At 42.0% G+C, this 18,667-nt stretch overlaps 1 protein-coding gene across 1 annotated transcript in view; it reads left to right on the forward strand.

The window, feature by feature from the left end:
• Positions 1-665: 665 nt before the first annotated feature.
• The window catches only part of fgd1 (FYVE, RhoGEF and PH domain containing 1), a 31,667-nt gene continuing 13,665 nt past the window's right edge, over positions 666-18,667 (forward strand). The window contains 9 exon segments of the mRNA XM_079676920.1: positions 666-961; positions 9,520-9,825; positions 10,290-10,488; positions 11,356-12,097; positions 13,252-13,341; positions 14,505-14,653; positions 14,736-14,892; positions 15,886-16,024; positions 18,311-18,369. Of these exon segments, the coding sequence (XP_079533046.1) occupies positions 904-961; positions 9,520-9,825; positions 10,290-10,488; positions 11,356-12,097; positions 13,252-13,341; positions 14,505-14,653; positions 14,736-14,892; positions 15,886-16,024; positions 18,311-18,369 (1,899 nt within the window). The 5' untranslated portion in view covers positions 666-903.

An 18,667-nucleotide genomic window follows, 5' to 3' on the forward strand; every position in this document is an offset into this window, starting at 1 on the left:
AGGCTATAGTCTTCTAGAAATAATGTTCAAATACAAAAAAAATAAAAAATGTCATATCTTATTTGACTGTTTTTTTGCCGTTGGCCAACTTTGTATTCCCCGAACATCAACAAGCGCTCCGGTTCCACTTGTGTGCGTCACGTTTTAGTGTCCCCTGGTTTCCGTTGTGATTTCAGCTTCTTGCAGCGTTTCATTTATGCAGCGCGCATTTCCTCAAGTTGCTGAAGATGTTCCTTTATTTGCATGTGTTTTGGCACGATTGTTTTTATTTGCGTCATTTTTTAAACTGCAGTCATTTCTTGGGCCGTTTGTACCTTTCGACTTCCGTAGATAGTATGGATCATCTTCAATATAATAAACCTTATTTATGTTACACTTTTCAAACAGTGACAGTAAAAAGAATCCAAACACATTATAAAACATAAGAGTAAAAATACAATAATAACAAAATGCTGTCACATGTATCAGATCACATGATCACAATTTTCAGTCTCATCATTTTTTACACACCAGCCTCTCTCTCTCTACCTCTCTCTTAATATGTTGTCAAGGAAACCAACCCCCCCCCCCCTCTCTCTCTCTCTCTCTCTGTCTCTCTCTCTCTCTCTCTCTCTCTCTCTCTCTCTCTCTCTGTTGCTCTGCCTCCGCCCGCCTGCCGCTCACACACCGGGCCGCCCTGTGGAGCTAACCGAGCGGATCTAACCTACTTATCCGTCCACAAGCATCCCGTCGGTCTGTCAGCCGGTCCGGACCGTCGGTGTGTGTGAATGTTTGGGTCGGAACCATCCAGCTCCGGTCCGACCCTTGCCAGTGTGTGTGTGAGTGTGTGTGTGTGTGTGACCCGGTTTCTTCTCCGTGCTTAGACCGGGAGAGCCCTCTCTCTCCGCACCAACATTCTCTTTAATGACCGGATTTGTGTTTTGCTGCGCGATGTACATGGACAGAAGCAGCCTGACCAGAGGTGAGTATCACCGTGTACTGCGTGTGTACACACACACATCTGCACCGTGTACTCGTATACCTGCTGCTGCTGCTGCACCATTACGCGCACAAGGGGACGCGCACACATGCAGCTGCAGCCTCCTCACACCACCGCGCCTTTTTTCCTATGCGTTTTATCTTTTTTTACGTGCATAAATATGATTAATGTGAGACATTCTCATAGTGGAAGAAGGGGGTTGGGAATGACATATGCGCGTTCACATAGGGTGCCGTGAACGCGCTTACACTGACCGACATCTCGCCGCAGTGAATGTAGGCTAGTATGGCTGCATGATACTGCGTCTGCCAGATGTGTGTGTGTGTGTGTGTGTGTGTGTGTGTGTGTGTGTGTGTGTGTGTGTGTGTGTGTGTGTGTGTGTGTGTGTGTGTGTGTGTGTGTGTGTGTGTGTGTGTGTGTGTGTGTGTGTGTGTGTGTGAGAATCATCTTTATTCAAACAGTGCTGCAGGCTTGTGTATGTGCTGCACACACGTGACATTAAATGTAAAAATATATTAATGATCCAAAAGGATGTCAGCTGATCAATAATCTCTGCTGCATGTATTATTTAATCAGGACTGACACAAACAGACAGAATCCAATCAGGTCCAGACTGTGTGTGTGTGTGTGTATGTGTGTGTGTGCGTGTGTGTGTGTGTGTGTGTGTGTGTGTGTGTTGTCATATTATTGATTGACTGCTAATCCATTGATTTTGAACGAGGATGCTGATTGGAGGCTGATGTGGATGCACAGCAGGATGGAGATGGTGTTAGTTATTAGTGTCGGTTTGTTTCTGCAGACAGACAGACACACCCCCACCCTAAACACACATACACACACGTTTAAACACACATGCACACAGAGGGAGCAGAATCTCCCCATGTTAACCCCTAAAATGCTGTTAATGATGGAAAGTGTTATATCTGACAGCTGTCTCGTGTGTCGCTATCATTATGTCTGCTGCAGACGATGTTTCACCTGTAGATCTCATCTCCACCTGTGATCTGCATCTGAAAACTGATATGGATCTAAAGAAACACGCGTTAATGCAGCAGAACATTTAATTCAGACCACATCTGGAGGTCTAGTCTGCCATTATATACACAGATTGTGTATTTAGAAGTAGATCAATACCTTAGAAATCCATACATGTCTTTTGAAATATAGAAGGCTATGGCTACATATTTAAAGGCCATAAAGGAAGTCTCCTGAAAAGAGACCGTAGTCTAAAACTGCTAAAGTATGTTTGCCTCAAGCTTTATAAAGGATGCAGTTGTATGGGAATGCATAAAAGACAGGAGACATTTGTGATTATGCACAAAAACACTTAATTCAGAGCACATCTGGATGTCTAATCTGCCATTAAAGACCAAGATAGTGTGTTTAAAAACAGCTCAAAGACTACTTAAACCTCTAAAAGATTCACAATAACATTCAAACGTACCCTAGTGAAGACTAGAACGTCCTTAAAGATGACTAGAACCTCTTAACATCTTATTTACTAAAGGGAACTCCTTAGTAGTCATCAGAACTTGATGAAGACCCATTCAAACTAATTGACCTCCAGAACTACACCATTATGTCTTTGGCATTATTTGATTGTCTTTTTTATGGCCCTTTTTATGATTCTTAAGATTTTCGTTGCCAAAATCTATGATGTAGCTATTGTGCACATATCTATGAAGCACTGGAGTGTTGAAAATCCTCCTCAGTTATGTTTAAAACCATCTAAAGCAGAGGAGTATTTTCAAGCCTCCCCAAGGATTACTCCGAATGTAAGTTTTTTTCCAAAAGACTTCACAAATACTCATCTAAATGTGTCTGATTTGGATAGAGACAGTGCAGAGATACAGTCATTTTATGTTAAATTGACTGTTTGCCTAATTTCCCAGGCTCATAAATTATGAAATGCCTTTTGTGAAAAACATTTTTATATACTTAGTGTAGTCTGAAGTTATGTCAAAACACAATATTAAGTTATTGTGACTAAACTGTTTGGTGTCTATGGGTTCAAATACCATCCAGGAATTCAGTCATCTCAAACTTCAAAGATCCATCATCTAAAGGATAACTTGAACATTGTATGACACCCCATTCACCTCATATAGGCTAAATGTCCCTTCCTGTCACCTTGAACTCCTTTTAAGAAGGTTCTGGTCATCATTGAGGGGGTCAAATGGTTGTTCTTGAGGTTCTAGAGATACTTGGTACCTATATCTAGAAGGTTCTACAGATGCTTAGTCATTTAGGAGGTTCGAGAGATGCTTTGGTGTTCATTGAGGAGGCTCTAGAGATACTCATTGTTCATTTCGGGGGATGAGAAGCTTCGTACTCATTGAGAAGGTTCTAGAGATACTTAGCTGTCATTAAGGAGATTCTGGAGGTATTTTGTAGTCCATTTAGAGGCTCTTTAAATACTTAGTAGTCATTTAGGAGGTTGTAGAGATACTTGGTAGTCATTTAGGAGGTTCTATAGATGTTAAGTACTCTTTTTGGATGTTCTGGAGGTGCTCAGTTGTTATTAAGAAGGTTCCAGAGATACTTAGTAGTCATAAAGGAGACTCCAGTAGTCAGTGAGTGGCTATGGAGGTGCTGTAGGAGGTTTAACAGGCCCTTTTGGAGTTTCTAGTTGCCCTTTAGGATACTACAACCAACTTGTGTCTACCTTCTCTGGGCTTTCTATTTGACATGTATTCAGCCAGATAAAACCAGGAGGGATTACATATATTTTACAATGGCGATGTGACCAAGATGTAACGTTTGATGGCTTGTTGCCTGTTGAGTAGATCGCACGTTTGAGCTCACACTTGATCAGTGCATTCCACCATCTTGCTATTAAATGTTACAATCTGGTGTGCATTGCGCAACACCCTCAGATGATGATGAAACCTTGGAAATGAATGGTTTCCCTCAAAACTTGTGACAATTCGAGTTGGTTTGTTGGATCGCAACGCGTTTCCTATAATCCTGAATGGAACCATTTCCAGAATCAGAGCTAATTTGATGGAAATGTAATTAATTAAAGAACAGAACCAACAGTGTGAACTGAAGTAATGTGAATACGTGTGGATTAATATCACAAGAGATTTGTTCTAGCACTGTTTACATTCTGCAGTCATTGATATTCATTTTGACTGTTTGTGTGTTTGTGTGTTTCTGCGTGTGTGTATGTTTTATCCAACACTGCTGCATGAATCAATGCAACGCCTCTGTTTGATTCTATTTATTTCTATTTTGTGCAGTACACTCTCTGCTGCATCAGCTGTCTGCAACATACATCACTGACAAATGTGTGTGTGTGTGTGTGTGTGTGTGTGTGTGTGTGTGTGTGTGTGTGTGTGTGTGTGTGTGTGTGTGTGTGTGTGTGTGTGTGTGTGTGTGTGTGTGTGTGTGTGTGTGTGTGTGTGTGTGTGTGTGTGTGTGTGTGTGTGTGTGTGTGTGTGTGTGTGTGTGTCTGGAGGGGGAAGGGTTTGTGCACCAGAGACATGAATGTGTGTGTGTTACAGCAGGATGGTGTGTGTGTGTGTGTGTGTGTGTGTGTGTGTGTGTGTGTGTGTGTGTGTGTGTGTGTGTGTGTGTGTGTGTGTGTGTGTGTGTGTGTGTGTGTGTGTGTGTGTGTGTGTGTGTGTGTGTGTGTGTGTGTGTGTGTGTGTGTGTGTGTGTGTGTGTGTGTGTGTGTGTGTGTGAGAGCTGTGAAGGTGACAGTGCTGCAGCAGCAGACTGGCTGTATTAAAGGCACAGTAAAAAATGTTTGGTAAACCATCTTGGATTCTGTTTCAGTACAGAGATAAATCGTTAACCTAGCTTAGCACAAACTGCTAGCCAACCTACATTCTAAACTGAAAAAATACACGTTACGCGGTTGAACGCCAGGAATATAAATCTGGGTATTGTTTGGGAATTTTCAAAAAAGCCTGGTCTTACTTAAAAGATATCTGCAGGAATGTAGGATTCTTAGTGTGTGTGTGTGTGTGTTTGGTTTTAATCAGTGTTCAAACAATCAAAGCAAAAATGACTTGCGTAGCCAATATCACTATTTATAAACTTGCCTCAGGGTTTTACCATCTCTGCAGGATACAGCAACATTGCAGGTCCAGAGAAATATCTAAGGTGGTGAAACAAAGATGCTGACTGACCAACCTTCATTTGTTCCCATTATACCGACAGATAACCTTTTGACCTACCCTCCTTCTAACTGACCTATATACCAACACACCACCAAACCTACCTATCTACCTACTAACCAGTCTATATAGCAGGTTTCTGCCAACAGACATTGCCTAGAAAACACTTATTTACCTCCTAGAGATGCTTGGATCGACTAATAATCCACATGTACCCGAATAAATTATGTTTTTCAATTTAGACACCCCACTGCTGATGACATATTGCTCTTAACTGGTCTGGTTTTGTTTTAGTGCGATACGATGACGCTTTTATTGTCAGTTAAAGTCTGAACATTTTCTGGCATCCCAGCAGATATCCCAGTTATTTATCTGACAATTACCCAAAGTGACTTTCACACACCTCTTCGGAGACATGCCTTCAAGAAAATTGCCGTTAAGTGTCTCGCCCAAGGACACTTTGACATGTTGATTGCAGAGGCTGGGGAGCGAACCGCTGACCCTCAGATTGAAAGACACCCACAGCCAAAAAAGAAGATTGGTTTCACAAATCAGATTAACGTCGAAGGACAATAGTTGCAAATGCCATTGTCGACTGCTGAACAACTCTTGAAAGAAATTACAGATGATGCAAAAAATGCCATCCAGATTTCAATGATTACCGCTGTGGTTAAACTACGATACCCACCTACTACTTGCTGGCCTACAAACTTACAGACTGGAAAATGTACTTACCTCCGAACCCACCTGCAATAAACTATGCTAAATGACACGATACGATACATTTGTTTTGGACTCTATCCTGCGGAAAAAAAATCATAAATACAACCATAGTACACGATAAAAGACAATTGTACATTCACACATGATTTACAATACATGTACACAGTTTTGCACATATACAAACACTGACACTTAAGACCTATTGCACAAACCCCTTGGCTTACATTTCAACTACATTACAATCATTACAGTACATTAATGATTTATCTTTCTGTATTTCAACACAGCTACCTATCAACTAACTCATGGAACTACCAATCTTCTGCCCTGCCTATATTAAATGTATGTTAAATGTACTTAAGCAAAAAAAAGCTCACCAACAGACATATCTGCCTAGCTACCAAACTATAGGTTGGCCAGCTGGTCCATTGTCCTACAAATCTTTTGACCTTAAAAGATCAGACTGAACGACTGAGCAGCTAACCTACCTTTTGTCACATCTTTAGTTGAAGTGCAGTAGTTTATTATATACATATTTAACTATAAATAAACAAGATGTGATATTTATCTCAGTAACTCTAACAGGAAGCTTGACGTGTTGCTATTGTAGGGATTCTGGGTAATGTAGTTTGGTCAGACTGCCAACAGACGGGAGAATAAACACGACTGACTGATGGTCTGAACAGAAGAAAATCAGTTTAATCGCTGAGACTGTGGTTATTTATACACACACACACACACACACACACACACACACACACACACACACACACACACACACACACATACACACACACACACACACACACACACACACACACACACACACACACACACACACACACACACACACACACACACACCATCTGCTCTAAATTAGCCTGTTGATATTTTCCCATGACCTCTCCCATCGTGTTCACATCTGTAAACACACACACACACACACACACACACACACACACACACACACACACACACACACACACACACACACACACACACACACACACACACACACACACACACAGAGCTACTGTATCGTCAACTGTTGATATCAATGGTTTATTTTGTTGGTTATTATTCTATTCTATGATTTTCAGATCAGTAAACAATGAATTAGATGGCTTATTGAAAAAGGCACCCATTGACCAATCAGATTGTCATATCCTGAGATGCTGAGGTCAGAGGTCGTCTTTTGCCTCTGAGAAACAGGATATTGATTGGTTGCAGAACATCTTGAGAGTGTTTGGAGTTTAAAGAGAATCACAAAGGTCAGATCGGATCCTCTCATTATTGACACAAGATGCTGCATTTTAAAAAGATGGCTCACAGGATTGTGGGTACAGACGGTGCGATGAATAATCTATACGTTTATCCACAGCAGGTGTTATCGTATTGACAATCGGACAGGTTTCTGATCCATCATGAATAATCAATGAGTGTCAGAGGAGAGAGAAATCAGCGACTCAGCAAAAAACAGGAATCCCCTCCCCCGTCATTATGTTAATGTTGAGACTCAGATAAACCCGGCGACCCCGTAACGTCACGGGAAATGTAGGTGGTTACTGTAGCAACACAGCTGAGATTCTGGGGTGCTTTTGTAGTGAAGCTAGTCCAGTGTCAAATATCATTGTTAGTTTTAAGCATATTAAGTCCAAATATGTTTGTTTTGTTGCTTTTTTGGTTTTTCCAAAAGGCTGGCACTAGTCTTACCTTTATTATGTGTCATTCTGGCAGAGAAAATCATTAGGTTTTTGTTTATTTCCAGGGAGTTGGAAACTGTACATTTGCCATTTTGCAAGAGGCATGCTACATGTGTAGTTTTTTGAAGATAATGGGGTTCCTAAGTCTAATTTTTTTATTTTCATGCCATTTTTTCCAACACAGACATTGACACAACGTGGAGTGGATACAGTTTCAATTTTTTTTAAATATTTTGTTTAATGACAATAAACATATTTTATTTTCGTGGCGAGAAGTAGAGAACAGAACAAATTATGTCAACATTAACCGCATTGCAAATTAGAACATTTTGCTGCAGTTTTCATATATATATTTATATATTCTTTATTTTGATATAAATACATCTACGTAAAGGCTAATTCAAATGGTTTTACATTTATTTTGGAGGTAGTGGACGTGTTCAAAAGCCTCTGAGATTAAATTCAAAAGGCAATAAATTGCTAGTAAAATCAATAATTAATGTTTAATATTAATTCGACATCATTGAGTTGGCTTCAAGCTGGTACTGGTGAATGGATAATGTGCAACATGAGTATTAAACCCGTTTCAAAGTACCTTTTTGCTCGATTTGGCCTTGATCCGATCCAAAGCAAACATTTCTGTAGTTTTGAATCTGATATTGTTTATTTACCGTAAATGATTCCTTTTGGCCAATCAGGCGACAGGAAGCATCAGAATACAACCAATGACCTTCAGCCGTAACCACAAACATCTCTGTGTGTGTGTGTGTGTGTTTCCTCCATGTGGAGTTTATTTCTGTCCAGCTGCAGCCAGAGACCTCATATGGAAGCTATTAGTGTGTGTGTGTGTGTGTGTGTGTGTGTGTGTGTGTGTGTGTGTGTGTGTGTGTGTGTGTGTGTGTGTGTGTGTGTGTGTGTGTGTGTGTGTGTGTGTGTGTGTGTGTGTGTGTGTGTGTGTGTGTGTGTGTGTGTGTGTGTGTGTGTGTGTGTGTGTGTGTGTGTACATCCGGTCTGTCTGTGTCTAACAACTTTATTTATAATACTGATTAGAGTAGAACTAAGGGAATGACAGAAAATATTCACAGACATGCCACAAAAAGTTATTTCTGTACATTTTCGTCCTCAATTTCTTTTGGAAATATGTCCTTGCTGTGAAAACTCCCCTAGTGGTCAAACATGTATCAAGTACTGCATTCAGACCTTTGTTTTTACAATATTAAATATTCCTTTTATCAATGCTTATTTCTGTCCTGATTTGTGGAAGTGGATTTGTTTATATTGAACCTTAAACATGGAGGACAAGGCCGATATATTGTGTTATTTGATAAGAGAAAACATTACTGTAGAGATGTGATTGGCTGTGATTTGTCGATCGACTGAATACAATAGCGAGTATTTTGATTTTCAATTCATGGTTGAGGTCATTTTCAATGCAAGCATGGAAGAAATGCAGTTTTCAGTACCTCAAATATCTAGATTACCTATTTTCCTGGGTTTATATACATTTAAAGTATTTATTTATTTTTGGAGTATCTGACTAAGACATTTAATGACATCCTCTTGGGCTTTTTACTATTTTCTAACATTTTGTGGACCAAACAATAATACATACATTCATAAAATAATAAGCAGATTATTAACATAATGATAGGTTCTAAATGTTCGCTTAAAATAATTACTAAATACATTTGGATTGTGAAGTCAATATTTTGAGAAAGGAAGTCCGACATCTTGACTAAAAGTAATTTCTTCCTTTTGGTTTCCGATTCATGTTTTTTTTTTTTTACTTTAACAACGCAACATGGAGATTTCCTCATGATTGCGATTAACTGCCTCAGTGATGAAAAAAAAGCAGCAATAATGGATATAATTATTTGCTGCAGGCCTAAACGTTTGTTTGTTTTGTCATCTTAATCAAAAGGCTTTTATTTTGGCGGTTTGTGGGCGTGGACTTTATACCATGTGACTCATTCTGGCTCTTCCCCCTCAGGTCCCTCCTCCTCATCCAGTCCCAGCCTGCTGGCTAAAGGTCTCTCTCTGGAGACGTCCTGCTCTCCGTGCGGCCACCAGGGGGCGCTGGACGCCGACGCTCCCCAGCAGCTCAGCTCCGACCCGGGGCCCAGCTCCTTCTCCTCAGACCCCGCCTCCCTGGAGCGAGGGGCGGAGCTAACAGTGCGCCGCGGCTCCGCTAACGGGCTCCTGCTGGTCAACGACACCGGGCCTCCGGAGCTACCAGCTACCACAATAACACCAACGAGCAAGAGCAGGCCGCCGCTGCCTGGACCCAAACCTCAGGGTAACAACGTCTATTGAAATTTAAATATTATAATTATAATAATCTTTATTTGTATAGTACCTTTCATACAATAAGTGCAGTTCAAAGTGCTTCACATAGACATTTCACACACAATTGATATCACACAGAATAGAGTTACCAGTAAAAGACATAAAAACAAACAAATAGCATATAGAGTAGACATTTAGATTAAAGGTACAATGACGAAATTGTGCATTTAAAAGAGGATAGTGCAAATTCAACACACAATCAGGTTAAAATACATCGTAATGCATTGAGAAAGGGCAGCACAGAGCAGGAGTTTGCTTCCTAATATTGACGTTTTTTACCTTTTATTGCTACAACATTTTATTTTGATACTCAGATTATGTTAAAAAAAAAATCCGGTAAGTAGTAATTGTAACATTTTAAAGTTACCCTCCCAACCCTGGACACTAATTGAGCTGTTTTGTCGCCCTCCTCAGTTCCCCCGAAGCCCCCCCACCTCCAGCAGCAGGCGGGGGTGTTGAGGCCCCGCCCCCGGGTCCCAGATAAGCCCCTCCCCCCTCCCCCGCCCTGCAGGCCCCTCCCTGCAGACCCTCGGGGGGGCAGGTCTCCGCCCTGTCGCTCTGATGGCACCGACTCCCCCAACTGCGTCCTGTCACTCATCGAGAAGTTTGAGCGGTGAGTTCTGATTAGTTCTTAAAGGTCCCCTATTATAGTCTTTTTCAACAATATATTATAGGTCTCAGATATATACAGAGCCTGTCTCTGATTGGCTGAAACACCAAATAGATCATTGCAGCATTACCCATAATCCCCTCTGTTTCAGCCCTGTTTCCAAAGTGCTGATTCTCTGTCTGTTACTTTAGATGAAAATAAGGAGCCCCTCCCCACGCCCCTCTGAGAGATTTGGGGGAGGGGGGGGTTACGTTGGTTGCTGATTGGCTAATGGTTACACAAGCCTACTTTCGTTATGACATCATAAACTGGCCAAAATCTGATCAGCTCATTTTCAGACAGGTTTTTATAGAAATGGATCAGGACAAAAAGAGAGAGAATCTTTGTTCCTGAAACTTTCAGAGTCTCTTTCCACAGAGGGGACACATGTTGATGTAGAAGAGACATGGAGAAGAGGGGGACACATGTTGTTTTAGAAGAGACATGAACAAGAGGGGGACACATGTTGATTTAGAAGAGACATGAAGAAGAGGGGACACATGTTGATGTAGAAGAGACATGAAGAAGAGGGGACACATGTTGATGTAGAAGAGACGTGAAGAAGAGGGGACACATGTTGATGTAGAAGAGACGTGAAGAAGAGGGGACACATGTTGATGTAGAAGAGACATGAAGAAGAGGGGACACATGTTGATGTAGAAGAGACATGAAGAAGAGGGGACACATGTTGATGTAGAAGAGACATGAAGAAGTGGATTTTGAATAATAGGGAGTTTTTATAGATTGTTGGGGATTTCTTCTTAATGAAATTAACTCTGGTGTGTGTTTGTGTGTTTGTGTGTGTGTGTGTGTGTGTGTGTGTGTGTGTAGTGAGCAGATAATCGTGGTTCCTGACATCACCGGGGGGGCTCTGTGTCCCCGCCTGCCGGACACCTCCTCTTCCTCACGTCCTCCATCACCACCGTCCTCCTCACCTGCGGCCCCGCCCCCACCTGAAGAGGAACCGCCCTCTGAGGTCAAAGGTCACGATGACATCACACTGGGGGGAGAGGCTGAAGAAGAGGAGGAGGAGGAGGGAGACGCCGACCTGCACGATGAAGACGACGATGACGACGATGAAGAGTTGGCGGCTGCGTGTCGTGAGGACGTCCATCAGAAGCGTCTCTCCATGGAGTCGGGTTACAGCGCCTCGGAGAAACACCTGGAGGACGACGTGGTTGCCGTGGAGATGAGGGAGCAACAGCCGGCTCAGCTCGACCAATCAGAGCTCCCCTCAGAGCGCTTGTCCCTCCCCTCCTCACAGACAGAGGGAAAACTGGCCAATCGGGACAGCGGCATCGACAGCATCAGTTCGCCGTCGCACAGCGAAGAGCTCTGTTTCGCCGGAGTGGACGATGGGGGCGTGGCCTACCCCTGTAGCCCCGCCCTCTTGCCCCGCCTCTCAAGCTCCTCCTCTTACGCGGGGGAGGGGGAGGAGGGGGAGGCAAGGGGCGGAGCCAGGAGGAGGCGGGACTTCTCTGAGGAGGGAGACAGCGACCTGGAGGAGGAGGAGGAGGGCGTGCTGACTCTGGTGCTGCCCCCCCCCAAAACAGACAGACAGGACTCTGTGGAGGTGAGACAGGAAGTGAGACCAGACCTTTTGTTCACCAAACAAGTACGTGTTGAGACTACAGATCCACCAAAAAGTGTCCAAAATATAATGTGACATTTCACTCAGAATCAGAATCAGATTCATTCCAATGCAGTTTTACACTAACGGCCCGTCCACACACAGGCATGAAAAAAATCTTTCAAAGCTTCGCCCATTCACTTGAATGGGGTGACGTAGAAGATTTTTAATCTTCGCCGAACTGCATTGTGGGGAGCGGAGCATGGCTTTGCAAGCATCGTGAGCATCAAAAGTTGAGCAATGTTCAACTTTTGATGCTCCCGATGCTTTCGAAGCTGGCATCAGCCAATCAAATCCCGTTTATGCAAATCCCGCCAGTACAAGCGCTAGCCAATCAAACCGCGTGCAAGCTGGGAGAGCCAGACCGCAGTTCATTTCCTCATATTCCAAACGAGATATTACGGTAGCAAATCACCCGGTTCTTTACGAACAGAACTATTTACCGGGATACAAACCGGAGGAGCCAGGCATGGAGGGAGGTGGCAGAGACAGTGGGTGAAACTGGTAGGTTTTTGCCTGTTTGGAGAGTTTATATCCAGTTTACTTCGTTTTAACATTGCTATTGCTTTCTATGTCGGGGGCGGGAGATTCGTGTGATTGGTTGTTGGTCGCGTTGCTCGCAAAAAATCGCCAAGCTTCAGACACGCCCAGCATCAAGATTTTTCAAGATGTTTTTCATGCCTGTGTGTGGACGGGCCGTTACAAGGAATTTGCTTTAGGGTATAATGGCGCATGGACAAAAGAAAGTTGTCAAAAAGATATTTAAAATACACTAATTTCTTCGCAGAGATACAATAAATGGAAATAGTTCATGATGTCCAGAAAGAATAATTGCTTGTTTTTTTTACTATTAGAAAAACAAGTGCCATGTAGTCCAATTATTATTATTATAACATATATGTGTTATAGACAAGGCAGACTAATGTAAGAATAGTTCTTCCAACACTCAGAAAGCATTCTAGATGAACAAATAGCACTTCATATTAAGTTACATTTTGAATGCTTGACTTTTACTTCTGGATAATCCACATATTTGCTGTTTTCCCGTTGTTCTTGCAGATGTTTCACCTCTCTCTTGTCTCTCTCTCTTTGTGCAGCTGTCTGTCCAGCAGAGGGTCTTTAACATCGCCAACGAGCTGCTGCACACAGAGATCGGCTACGTCTCCAAACTCCACCTCCTGGACCAGGTGAGTTCACGGACTGTGTCCACATGCTCTCTGGCATCCTGTCTATCTGTGCATGTTGATATCTGATGGTTTAACTTTAGAGAAATATGGGTACTTAGCTGTAGGGCTGCACGATTTTGGGGAAAAATGTAATTGCGATTTTTCGGACAGATATTGCGATTCAATTTTTTTAGCGACCCAACGGAAGTTTATTGTAAAATGCGGCCATAACTCTGGCTAGGAAGGTCGTATCAACGTGCTCCCGTCTCCAGCACCCCAGCAGCCCGAGCTACGAGTGAAAGAACTAAACTTACATGAAACTTCCGTTGGGTTGCTTTAAAGTCAAGCTTCAGTTTCAGATTCACCCTGTAATAGAAACATGTGATGGAGCATTACTAACCTGACTCAGATGGTTCACCAAACCATCTAGGAGAGCTCCATTGGAAGCCATTTGGAAAGGGCAGGCACTTTAAAAAATACTTGGCAGGTGATTGGATCAATCTGTCTATCACCTTCTATCATGGGCCATTTCTGATTGGTTAACAATGCCTGGAACATGTGGAGCACAGCACTTCTGATTGGTGTGGACGACTGACACACAAGAAGAAAAAAAAAAGTTACAAAAAATCGGAGGCTTATCCATTTGATAATCGCATCATTTCAAATCGCTATTTCAATTTAAAATCAATTAATTGTTCAGCCTTACTTAGCTGCTACTTACCACATCACAACGTCACTTCTAACTCTGCTTTCGGGAACTATATTTGATAATCAAAACGTTTGAAGATAGAATAAAAAGACAGGGTCAGAAACAGCCTCGGTTGGAGCTTTGATCATGCTTATCGTACTTAAAATAGAAGAGGGAAAGAAATGCTATAGCTCTTAAATATGGCTAATCATGGCTGGAAAAATTCTAATTGCAGGGGTTTGATTCTGTCAGGTATTATGGGTTCTCCTGTCTTTAACATTTTAGATACTTATATCGCTTAAAATTGTATATAGTCTCGTCTGGCATCTTAAAATGTTAAACGTGTTTTGTTTTAAAGTGTTGTCTCGTGGGAAGGTTGCCTGTGTAATCAAATGTGATGATTATGGTTTATTTTGAACAATTAGTTTAATTTGATATCAAATGACATTGAAAAAAGGTTTGGGCCATATTGACTGACTCCTCTCGCCTCCTGCAGGTCTTCTGTGCTCGTCTCCTGGAAGAGGCGCGCTCTCGCTCCTCCTTCCCCTGCGACGTGGTTCAGGGAATCTTCTCCAACATCTGCTCCATCTACTGCTTCCACCAGCAGTTCCTCCTGCCGGCGCTGCAGAAACGAATGGAGGAGTGGTGAGGACCCTCTTCTCCTCCTTCTCCTATTCCTTGTTCTTGTTCTTGTCCTCCTCACCTCCTCTCTCCTGTGTGTCTGCAGGGAATCGAACCCTCGTATCGGAGACATCCTTCAGAAGCTGGCTCCCTTCCTGAAGATGTACGGAGAGTACGTGAAGAACTTTGACCGAGCCATGGAGCTGGTGAACATCTGGATGGAGAGATCAGCGCAGTTCAAGGCCATCGTGCAGGAGATCCAGGTGTGTGTGTGTGTGTGTGTGTGTGTGTGTGTGTGTGTGTGTGTGTGTGTGTGTGTGTGTGTGTGTGTGTGTGTGTGTGTGTGTGTGTGTGTGTGTGTGTGTGTGTGTGTGTGTGTGTGTGTGTGTGTGTGTGTGTGTGTGTGTGTGTGTGTGTGTGTGTGTGTGTGTTAACCTGCGTGTGTTGTGCAGAGGGAGGGGCGCACCAAAATATGTTAAGTTAATAACTGGGCTGAAATGTGGTTGTTACATTTGCTCCCTTTGGAAGACACACACGTATACTTATTTAAAAATATGGGCATTATACTACAATATAAAGCAATATATGTAAATAAGAATACGCTGAAAATGGGATGAATGGTTAGGAGTGTTAAAATGCAAAATGTACATTTCATTTACATTTGTATCGGGAAAAAATTGTATAAAATAACAATATAATTGATCATTAAAGTTTAATAACAACTATATGCTGATCAAATAATGGACGGATCCAGTGAGTAAGACACGGCTAAGGGGATGTAATGAGGTGTGTGTGTGTGTGTTCAAGGTTAGTTTATTTGTATAGCACATTTTAAGATACAGACGCAATTCGAAATGCTTCACATAGACATTTAACACTTAATAATTAAAAACAAAAAGACAATTCATAAAAGCGATACAATAATGGTTGCAGCTAAAAGTGCATGGTTAAAGGATCTGAGGATAGCCTGCATTAAAAAGAAAGGTTTTGAATGTGTGTGTTAACCTGCGTGTGGGTTGATGTGTGTGTGGGCTGTGTGTGTGTGTGGGCTGTGTGTGTTAACCTGTGTGTGTGTGTGTGTGTGTGTGTTAACCTGTGTGTGGGTTGATGTGTGTATGATGGGCTGTGTGTGTTAACCTGTGTGTGTTGATGTGCGTGTGGGCCGTGTGTGTTAACCTGTGTGTGTTTGTTGATGTGTGTGTGGGCTGTGTGTGTGTGCCGTGTGTGTTAACCTGTGTGGGTGTGTGTGTGTACAGAGGGAGGAGCGCTGTGGGAACCTGACTCTGCAGCATCACATGTTGGAGCCGGTCCAGAGGATCCCTCGCTACGAGCTGCTGCTCAAAGACTATATGCACCGCCTGCCGGAGGACGCCCCAGACCACCGGGACGCCCAGAGTACGTACAACACACACACACACACACACACACACACACACACACACACACACACACACACACACACACACACACACACACACACACACACACACACACACACACACACACACACACACACACACACACACACACACACACACACACACACACACAGCATTGCAGCACTACATGGTACAGGTGTTTGTCTACTGCTTAAAGAAAATCTGCTAAAGTGTGTTGACTTGCTTCCTGTCTTGAAATGTGTCCTTTTTGAAGTCGCAAATGGAGATGATTTTAGAACATTCAAACGTTGATCTGACAATAAAGTGCCGTCATATCTTATCAACAAGGATGCTAAAGTCTTCCTTTGTTCTGTGCACGCGTTAAGAGCTTTTTCATAAATACTACACATTTTCAATTTTAAGATAAGAGAGGTAACATAAGATGGTACTTTATTGATCCCAATTTGGGAAATTGTTTTTGTTGCAGCATAAAAGACAAGGCATTTTACGATAAAACAAAACTACAAATAAACAAGAATAGAAAGAAAATAGAAAATATACATGTAGATATTATACATACAAATATATATATTCACAAAGATATGACATATGGAATATTAAATATTGAACAGATTATATATGTGTAAAATGTACAACGTGGTTTTATTTCAAGAGAAATATTTGAATTTAACGAATACTGAGTTAATATCTCGTGTGAAGAATGTGTTACGTTACATTTGGAAGACATATAAGAAGTACATTTTTAAAAATATAGGCATTCTACTAAAATATAAAGCGACTATGTAAATAATAATACACTGAAAAAGGGAGGTATTGGTTAAAAGCGTTGAAATGCAAACATTACATTTCATTTACTGTTGTGTAAGAGAAGCTTCGAATGAAGAACCAAGCACAGTCTATTTCAAACTGAACCTTTACTTTATATTCCTTAAACAGTTTCCAAAAAGAACGGTGGAAGACAGAGAAAACGCACTCGACATGCTCGTATTCAATTTTTGTAACAACAGGAAGCAGTTAGAGCAGGGGTGTCAAACTCAATTTCTTCGCGGGCCACATCAGCATTATGGTTGCACTCAAAGGGCCGGTTGTAACTTTAAGACTATATATCAAAATACATATATAAATATTTAATATATATAAAATAATGTATTATATTAGATGATTGCCTCTGCATTGGATTATTATCGGATAGGGTAATAACTTCATAATTAACTACATCTGAAAGCAGAAGTCTAGGGCAAATCGTTGCAAGTCTCTTCAGTGAGAATGTTACAGAATGATTTTAAAAAATCTAATTCTGAGAAAAGGGCAAATTCTAAGGAAAAATGAATATTTTGAAGAAATTAAGTCAAATTCTGAGAAAAAAACTTGTTCTGAGACAAAAAGTCAAATTCTGAGAAAAAAGTGAAATTTGAGATGCATTGTGGGATATGTAGTTTATGAGCAACGTGCTTCTGTAAATCGGGATGTAACCGTATAATAAACATATTATATTCTTTGCAAGCTCTTGAGGGGCCGCATGAAATGAAGTCGCGGGCCGGATTTGGCCCCCGGGCCTTGAGTTTGACACCCCTGAGTTAGAGGAAGAGACATACTTACACTTCAAAATAAAAGCATTTCTTGTAAAACGTACCTTTTAACTTATATCAAGAAATCAAATAATCAAATGCTTTACTGCCTTAAATAACAAGTTACAACATTTACATTTGTATTGGGCAGAAATGGTTTGAAATAAGAACTTGTTGATTTAGTTGATCATGATTTTTCAAGTTTAATAAACAACCATTTGCGGATAAAATACCGGACGGATCCAGTGAGTAAGAGACGGCTAACGGTATCATAACACAACCGTGTCTTCTCTGCGAGCTTTTTCAGAGTTCAGGCGTGTGTTTCTCATGAGGTTGTTTTTGCCCTTTCTGCCGACGCACCTAATTTCTGAGTATGTGCTATAAAGGAGAGCAAATTGGCCATAACTGCAACCACTAATGCTCACACGCACGCACGCACGCACGCACGCACGCACGCACGCACACGCACACACTCTTCTTCACACACACTTTACCTCCATGCCAGATTTCAGCATCCTGGGGGTGAAAACTGTGACCGCCAAAGGGAGGGGAAATTCTTGTGGACCGACTGACAGAGCGAGCTGAAACATTTAAAAAATATCCGAGAGCTGCACAGCTTCATCCAGGAATGTGTAAACGTGAACAGAATAAAGTATAACGTGTGTGTGTGTGTTTCTGTCACTAATGTGAGCATGTGAACTTTATTTTCTCAGAGTCTCTGGAGCTGATCGCCACCGCAGCAGAACACTCCAACGCCGCCATCAGGAAGATGGTGAGACACACACACACACACACACACACACACACACACACACACACACACACACACACACACACACACAGTTTGTCATTATCTCGACCTCATCTTTAATTAAACTCTGATTACACTCCTTAACTGTTAACTCACAGCTGCTGCTCCTTCATGTGGGTTTCACTTCGTCACATTTCTCATCACCAACTTCTCCTCTGGATCAGAGCTGAAGGGAGAGTGTTTTGAGGTGGGGCTCGACGGCAGTGGTTCTCAACTGGTCAGGCATCGGGGACCCACTTTCTTCCTTAGTCAATAGATT

The sequence above is a fragment of the Notothenia rossii genome (assembly GCF_949606895.1).
Source record: "Notothenia rossii genome assembly, chromosome: 4".
NCBI lineage: Eukaryota > Metazoa > Chordata > Actinopteri > Perciformes > Nototheniidae > Notothenia > Notothenia rossii.